The sequence below is a fragment of the Pelmatolapia mariae genome, unplaced genomic scaffold (genome assembly GCF_036321145.2).
Source record: "Pelmatolapia mariae isolate MD_Pm_ZW unplaced genomic scaffold, Pm_UMD_F_2 NODE_ptg000594l+_length_41154_cov_1, whole genome shotgun sequence".
Classification (NCBI taxonomy): domain Eukaryota; kingdom Metazoa; phylum Chordata; class Actinopteri; order Cichliformes; family Cichlidae; genus Pelmatolapia; species Pelmatolapia mariae.
In genome coordinates this window covers 32509-41154 of record NW_027052277.1, presented here as the reverse complement: position 1 = coordinate 41154, position 8646 = coordinate 32509, and the positions used below count along the sequence as shown (strand labels likewise).

Genomic DNA, 8646 nt, shown 5'->3' with positions numbered 1-8646 from the left:
AGGGGCCACAGAGGATGAAGCCGACCCCAACTTAACACAAAAGGTCCTATTTAAGAGATAGGACTTTAACCACAAAAGAGCCAAACCAGAAATTCCCACACAGTGCTGTAAGCGGGAGATCAACAAATCATGATCCACTGTGTCAAATGCAGCGGTCATGTCCAACAAGACCAGCACTGCATATTTACCATGGTCTGTGGCTATCAGGATGTCATTCATAACTTTTACGAGGGCTGTCTCCGTACTGTGGAATGGCTTAAAGCCGGACTGAAAGATTTCTGACAAATTAGAGTCATTCAAGTAGTCCATCAACTGAGTATAAACAATCCTTTCCAGAATCTTACTTAGAAAGGGAAGCTTAGAGATGGCTCTAAAACTGGATATGACTGAACTGTCTAAGCCCGGTTTCTTAAGTAAAGGATGTATGACTGCATGCTTAAATTCCCTAGGTACTTGACCAGACAAAAGACTAGTATTAATAATGTTCAGAATGTGTGGTCCAATGATAGGAAATACCTTTTTAAGAAAACAGGGAGGAACAACGTCATTAGGAGAGCCACACGGTTTAGCTTTCAACACAAGTTTCTCTAAGTCAGATAAAACAATTGGTAGAAAAGCAGAGAACAAACTTGAGCAAGAACCATGCATGGCTGGGTCAGCAGTAGGTAGAGTCGAAGGTCTCAAACTAGCAACCTTGTCCATAAAATAATTAAGAAACTTATTGCACATGACCGCAGAAGAGTGCAAAAGAATATTGCCTTCCGGATTAATAACAGAATTTATAGTATATATATATAAAATATAATATATAATATATAAAACACGAGGGTTATGCGAGCTGGCAGCAATAAGTTGAGAAAAATAGGAGTGCTTGGCAGCCTTTACTGCTCTCTGATAAACTTTCCAGCTAGTCTTAAGAGCTTCCATAGAGACACACAGCCTATCTTTTTTCCACCGTCTTTCACATCTTCTACATTCTTTTCTGGCGGCTCTGGTAAAATCAGTTAGCCAAGGACTAGCCTTTGGCTTGCATTGTCTGAATATAAAAGGAGCGACAACGTCGAGGACAGATTTACAAGCAGAATCCAAATACGAAATTAATCCATCTGAGGTGGACAACTCAGGAGGATAAGAGATAGATTGGTCAAACAATATGGAAAACCACTCGGCGGTATCTGAGCCAAAAGCACGATCGAGCAGGTACAGCCTGTTTAACAACAGGATTAAAAGGAGCAATATCACATAAAATAGGCATATGGTCAGAGAACGCCGCATCCTCGACGAGTACGTTATGGACAGATAAGCCATGTGATAAAACCAAGTCCAGTGTGTGACCACGTTCTTGAGTGGCACCTTTAACAGACTGAACAAAATTAAAAGAGTTCACTAAGTCCAGAAAGTCCTTGGCCAGGGGCTTCCCCGGGCAGCAGATGTGTATATTAAAATCACCAAGTAAAAGGATCTGGTCATACCGTGATGCACAGTCACCAAGAAACTCTGCGAACTCGGATAAAAAGTCCTTATTATATTTTGGGGGCCGATAAACAATCGCACACAACAGCGAAGACGAGTGGCCCAGTTCGCACAAACAGAAATCAAAACTGGTGTGGCGTGTCGATGGGGATAGCTGCTTAAAGTTAAGATGTGCCTTAAAAACAACAGCTAGCCCTCCTCCGCGACCAGAAACTCTCGGAACACTAAAGAGACACAGCCAGCCGGCAGTAATTCAGAGAAGGCACTTGACTCACCGGGTGGAATCCAAGTTTCAGTCAAGCAGAGAAAATCCAGCGCATGGGAAGAGAAAAATTCCTTCAAAATAAATGTCTTATTTGTCACCGATCTGGCGTTAATTAAGCCCAACCTGAGAGGAATAGGCTCGGGCGCTTCCGAGGCGGTAACAACCAGATCCATAGGTCGGAGGTTTTTTCGGTCCACTCCACGCCAACGCAGATGTCGGAGAGGAGAGGGTTTTGCAGAACCCTTCTCAAGAGATCCCACAACAGGAACCAAGCAGGAGTCCACCGGGTCCAAAGCACGCAACGGCACCAAGAGTCGCGGGCAGGATCGACAAATTGAGCAAAGCTCATGAGGAAAACAAGAAAATCTGAGTCTCAGTTTGACAAGGCGACCTCCACGGTTACCCCGTCTCCTGCGTCGCTTCCGCACATCCAGTGGCAAAGGTAAGAATGCCAGTGAGGTGGTGTTACTTCCAAATCGGGAGGCAGAAAGCCTTGGTTGTCATTTCCAAACCGAGCTAAAGCTTGGGTAGATAAGCCTATTTCCAATAATGTCTGGCGATCATAAAACAATGTAGGGCTAACATGTTGCACAAAATTGACTAAAAACAATAAAATAAAACAAATAGAAGAGAGCGACAGACGGCATGCCAAACACACAGGCGCCATCTTGCCCAATATGATGAATTTAACTCAGAAAGATCAAATGGAGAAAACGAGTCTAACTTAACATTGATGGTACTAAAAGTAGCTGTAGATAATATTACATCTGTGGGATGATTATTGGTAATTTTTTCTCTAATGATAAGAATTTAATTTGTGAAGAAGTTCATGAAGTCATTAATAGTTAACGTTAAAGGGATTGTTGGCTCAGTAGAGCTCTGACTTTTTGTCAGCCTGGCTACAGTGCTGAAGAGAAACCTGGGGTTGTTCTTATTTTCTTCAATCAGTGATGAATAGTAAGATGTTCTGGCTTTGCGGAGGGCTTTCTTATAAAGCAACAAAGTATTTCTCCAGGCTAAATGATGATCCTCTAAATTTGTGACACGCCATTTCCTCTCCAGCTTACGAGTTATCTGCTTTAGGCTACGTGTTTGAGAATTATACCACGGAGTCAGGGACTTCTGATTTGAGGCCTTAGTTTTCACAGGAGCTAAAGTATCCAGAGTCGTATGTAGTGAGGAGGTAAAATTTTTAACAAGATAATCGACACTGCTGGAGTAGTGTTCAGATAGCTGCTCTGCTCTATGTTGGTACAGGGCATTGAAGATGATAACAGTGGGTGGATTATGTTCTTAAACTTAGTTACAGCACTTTCAGAAAGACATCTACTTTTCTCTTCACTTTCTCCATTGGGTCTTTTTACATGCACTTTCGAGAAAGCAGCAACATTTTTTGTGCTCCACTTTTCAAATTGTGCATCTTACTTCAGCTTAATGTGTTTACTGTTTTGTTTTTACACAGGTCATGTAAAAAAAAAGTGTCTGACATTCTAAAATCCTACCAGAGGCTCGACAAAGCTGAACTGAAAGACAGCACGGGCAATAAATCGGAGCAGCACAGAACTTAAGCACACGGTCCATAGAAGCTGGGGTCTACAGGTGTACCAGGACAAGCTTAGTGGTAAGTCCCCTGAAAAAGTTTCACTTGTGCTGTTTCTGTGTAAATTACTGGTTTATTTGAACAATTTCATCAGCTGAACCATAAATACTCCAAAACAATTTCTTTGTGACTCAGTGTGATTCTGCATTTTGTAATATTAGCATGTCAAACTCTACATCCTCTACGCAGATGAGAAATGATGTGTATTTAAAAATAAAAGTTATCTCTCAGAGGCAAAGTTAGTGTCTCATTCAGGTCTGTATCTGTGTCGTCTCAGACACATGCTGTGCTCATATTTGCTGTTTTGTTTGTCACTCAGACCTTGTCCTGACAGGGGCAGCAATTTCATTTAAAGTCAAATTCACTGATACAGGCTGCTAGAGCTCCAACCAGGAGGATACACACATGATCCAGGGAAAAATCTGATTAATATTTTTGTGCTGAAACTGGAACGTAGATTTTCTCTTAGATAAATATTAAGAGGTTCTGTGTTTTACTACAAAATCAAAGTAGTAAAACACAGGACCTTTGGGTTAGATATAAGGTGATTTGACAAATCATGTCTGTTGTAAATGAGTAAGCGATTTATCGACCTGACTCAGGTTTTAAATCATCATCAGAAAAGACTGAATCCTGACCTGAGAATTCCAAGTGTACACTTTGGACTTTCCACTGCAGAAAACAGAAGCTTCACTCCTGAATCCTGCAGGTTGTTGTTACCCAGGTCCAACTCTCTCAGACTAGAGGACTGGGAGCTCAGCACTGAGGACAGAGCTTCACAGCTTCTGTCTGACAGGTTACAGCCACTCAGTCTGTAAAAATGATGACAAGACATGAAACACTTGTGTTAAAGTATATTCATGGTGCCACGAGGAGCTACTACATTTACAATATTTTAACACTGTTTCAGGACATGGTGGAATCCTTATTGCCTCATGTTACAAAGACAAATGTGGTAGCTTACTCACTGGATGGATTCATTTAAAAAACAAAAAAACATACACACAATGTTAATTTTTTCCAAATTAAATTGATTAAATGAAATTAATTGATGAAAAAAATCGATATTGCTTGATCTGACCTCAGCGTTTCCAGTTTGCAGTATTGACTCTTCATCCCCGCAGACAGAAGTTTCACTCCTGAATCCTGCAGGTTGTTGTTACCCAGATCCAGCTCTGTCAGACGGGAGGATTGGGAGCTCAGCACTGAGGACAGAGCTTCACAGCTTATATCTGACAGGTTACAGCCACTCAGTCTGAAATCAAGCGGGAGGGGAGACAACATCAACAAAACAAACCAGAGCTTTACTGCTTTTTTTGTTGTTTTTAAGCAGAATCAGTGAGGTGCTGGTAGATTTTGTTCTCTTGGTTTATTACCCAATAACACACACATACACTAATATTGGTGACTTTTGTAATAGTAGCATTTACAATGCAAAGCAACAGCGATCACAGATTGAAGGGGCCTGAATACTATAATACAGTGACTTTTAAGATGACCTGTTCTTCCAATTTCCAACAAAAGATTTCTCCAGCCTTACAGTTAAAAATAATTCTTTATCTCATACTGAATCTTGGTGCACCTCCCCCCAGTTTATTAAAATGCAGTGGTACTGGAGTTGCTGTTAGTCATGTGTGATGCCACTGATCCTCTGAAGGGTGGCTGGCCTCTCCCTTAGAGATAGGGAGAGGAGTTCAGCCATCCGGAAAGGCCATTGACATGAGTTAGTTGAGGTGGTTTGGGCATCTGACAAGGATGCCTCCTGGGCAAGGTGTTCTGGGCATGTCCCATCAGGAGGAGGCCCCAGGGCAGACCCAAAATACGCTGGAGAGATTATATCTTTCAGCTGGCCTGGGAACGCCTTGGTGTTCCCCCGGACAAGCTGGAGGAGGTGGCTGGGGAGAGGCAGGTCTGGGCTTCTCTGGTTGGGCTGCTGCACCTACGACCCGGCCCTGGATAAGCGGAAGAAAATGGATGGATGGATGGTGTTTTTTTCTCTCTCTTTCCTATATTAAATATTTTGAATTGTATTTTTGTTGTTTAAAGCCAACAGCTGCTGTTTCACTCCCAGTACACTGTATATCTTTAAAATAGCTAGTCTACAGTCAACTTTAAATGCTCTAAAATTTGAACAAATGGGATTTGTAGTTTTAAAGATGCAGTGAATTCCCAACATTTAAACATAGACAGAAAAACCCGGATCCTGGATTTTAGTCACTTTAACAAAGTTTAGCAACAGTGCTATACAACACTGCCAGCTCCACATTTCCTCCCTCTATACAGGGATAATACCTGCCTGCAGCACTACTCTGTGTTAAGATTTACTTTTATTTGTATTGGATGAGGTTTTCACCGCCGCCACATTTCTCACAACTAGCATCTTTGCAGTTTGTGGAGCTGAAATATCTTCACACATGACTCGCTTATGATCATCACCTGAGTGAGCGCGCACACGTCAGCTGTGAAGCATTTTTACAGCTGTATTTCACACATTACTGTGACAGGTGGAAGAAGTAGTTCCTACTAATCATTTAGACAATCCCAACAATGCAGTTACTTTCAACTGTGTTCCTGTTAATGATAAATTTAAAAAACATACCCCAAATTACTAAAATGTTGATATTTTAATAAATTCTAGAACATAAATAATATATATCAATAAATAACAATCAACACACCACAGCCAGCAGCCTGGACACCCCTGATTCAGGTGAACCAGCCCAACGCCACATGCCGAGAGAAACGACAAAAGAACCAAATTCTCAAAAATCCAAACAAAGAAATATTGGCACACATGTGATTCTGCACATGGGTCCATCCTACCAACCAACCTCAGATCTCCACGCATGCTCACATCAATGCACATACATTTGCAGACATACAGATTTTAATGTTCTGTTTTTAGAGTTTAACTAGAGTGTTTAATGTGGGTTCATATTCCAAAACATTTTAAGCTCCTTTATTGTTTAAAGGCTGTATCAAAAGTTCAATCAAGTTACAATATTGTGGTCAAAAGTTTTTCTTTTACATAAAACAACTATGTAGGCTCATGGTTTTAGGACATGTATCTGTCATGAAAGAAATCTATGACCACTTTTAATCAACATTTTAAAAATAAACATGATCACATATTTACTTACAGAGCTTTGTTGGAGGCTTTGACCACTGGCAGCAGCCTCAGAAGAGCCTCCTCTGAAGCAGAGTATTTCTGCAGGTCAAACACATCCAGATCTTTTTCTGATGACAGTAAGATGAAGACCAGAGCTGACCACTGAGCAGGAGACAGTTTATCTGTGGAGAGACGTCCTGATCTCAGGGACTGTTGGATCTCCTCCACTAGAGAACGATCATTCAGTTCATTCAGACAGTGGAACAGATTGATGCTTTTCTCTGCAGACAGATTCTCACTGAACTTCTCCTTGATGTACTGGACTATTTCCTGATTGGTCTGTGAGCTACTTCCTGTCTGTGTCAGCAGACCTCGTAGGAGAGTCTGATTGGTCTGCAGTGAAAGACCCAGGAGGAAGCGGAGGAACAAGTCCAGGTGTCCATTTGGACTCTGCAAGGCCTTGTTCACAGCACTCTGGTGGAGAGATGGTTTAAACCACCAGGAGGTTGTTTGGTTTTCTTCCAGCAGATTGAGTCCAGAGTTGATGAAGGTCAGATGGACATGAAGAGCAGCCAGAAACTCCTGAACACTCAGATGGATGAAGCAGAACACCTTGTCCTGGTACAGTCCTCTCTCCTCTTTAAAGATCTGTGTGAACACTCCTGAGTACACTGGGGCTGCTCTGATATCGATGCCACACTCTGTCAGGTCTGATTCATAGAAGATCAGGTTTCCTTTCTGCAGCTGATCAAAAGCTAGTTTTCCCAGAGACTCAATTATCTTCCTGCTCTCTGGACTCCAGTGTGGATCTGTCTCAGCTCCTCCATCATACTTGACCTTCTTCACTTTGGCCTGGACCACCAGGAAGTGGATGTACATCTCAGTCAGGGTCTTGGGCAGCTGTCCTCCCTCTCTGGTTTCCAGCACATCCTCCAGAACTGTAGCAGTGATCCAGCAGAAGACTGGGATGTGGCACATGATGTGGAGGCTTCGTGATGTCTTGATGTGGGAGATGATCCTGCTGGCCTGCTCCTCATCTCTGAACCTCTTCCTGAAGTACTCCTCCTTCTGTGGGTCAGTGAACCCTCTGACCTCTGTCACTATGCCAACACAGTCAGGAGGGATCTGATTGGCTGCTGCAGGTCGTGTGGTTATCCAGAGGCGAGCAGAGGGAAGCAGTTTCCCCCTGATGAGGTTTATCAGCAGCACATCCACTGAGGTGGACTTTCTAGGGTCAGTTAGGATTGTAGTTTTGTGGAAGTCCAGAGGAAGTCGACACTCATCCAGACCATCAAAGATGAACACAACCTGGAAGTCTTCAAAGCTGCAGATTCCTGCTTCTTTGGTTTCAGTAAAGAAGTGATGAACAAGTTCCACCAAGCTGAACTTTTCCTCTTTCAGCACATTCAGCTCTCTGAAAGTGAATGGAAATATGAACTGGATGTGCTGGCTGGCTTTGTCTTCAGCCCAGTCCAGGGTGTATTTCTGTGTTAATACTGTTTTCCCAATGCCAGCCACTCCCTTTGTCAGCACTGTTCTGATTGGTTCGTCTCTTCCAGGTGAGACTTTAAAGATGTCTTCTTGTCTGATTGTTGTTTCTGGTCTGTCTGGTTTCCTGGATGCTGTTTCAATCTGTCTGACCTCATGTTCATCATTGACCTCTGCAGTCCCTCCCTCTGTGATGTAGAGCTCTGTGTAGATCTGATTCAGAAGGGTTGGGTTTCCTGCTTTAGTGATCCCCTCAAACACACACTGGAACTTCTTCTTCAGAGCAAATTTAAGTTTAGGCTGACACACTGCAGCTTGAAGTTCTAAATGAGAAGAAAAATAAACACTCAATTCCAAAAAGAAGGATTCTTTAAATCATGTTGCTCCATCTCTTCAGACATTAGTAAATGTTTCATTTATCCAGCAGCACAAATCTTTAGATAAATCCTCTTACGTCTCTTCAGACGGTCAGCCAGCTGCTCCTGCTTCATTCTCCTCAGGAAGTCCACTGTGATCTTCACAAATGCCTCTCTGCTGCTGCTCCTCTGAAACTCGAAGCATTGGGGCTTATTTGGACTCAGAACCTTCTGGATCTTCTTCAGCTCGTTCTTCACGAAAGTGATGATGTTGTCCTCCAGCAGCTGGAACAGAATATTTATGAATGATCCAATCAGACTGAAATCATGGAGCCAAACATCAGATCCATGTTGG

General features: G+C 42.5%; 1 protein-coding gene across 1 annotated transcript; it reads right to left on the bottom strand.

The window, feature by feature from the left end:
• Positions 1-3927: 3927 nt before the first annotated feature.
• On the bottom strand, positions 3928-7719 carry LOC134623377 (NLR family CARD domain-containing protein 3-like). Its single transcript, XM_063468538.1, has 3 exons — positions 6479-7719; positions 4420-4593; positions 3928-4150 (listed from the first exon to the last, which is right to left on the bottom strand). The coding sequence occupies exons 1-3, from the start codon at positions 7423-7425 to the stop codon at positions 3955-3957; spliced, it is 1317 nt and encodes a 438-aa protein (XP_063324608.1). The 5' UTR covers positions 7426-7719; the 3' UTR covers positions 3928-3954.
• Between the last annotated feature and the right edge of the window lie 927 nt (positions 7720-8646).

Coding starts and splice junctions, on each gene's coding strand:
- LOC134623377 (XM_063468538.1), bottom strand. CDS start 7,425: ATGTGCCACATCCCAGTCTTCTGCTGGATCACTGCTACAGTTCTGGAG. Junction 4,594..6,478: donor AAAGCCTCCAACAAAGCTCT/GTAAGTAAATAT, acceptor GCTTGATTTCAG/ACTGAGTGGCTGTAACCTGT. Junction 4,151..4,419: donor TGCAAACTGGAAACGCTGAG/GTCAGATCAAGC, acceptor TCATTTTTACAG/ACTGAGTGGCTGTAACCTGT.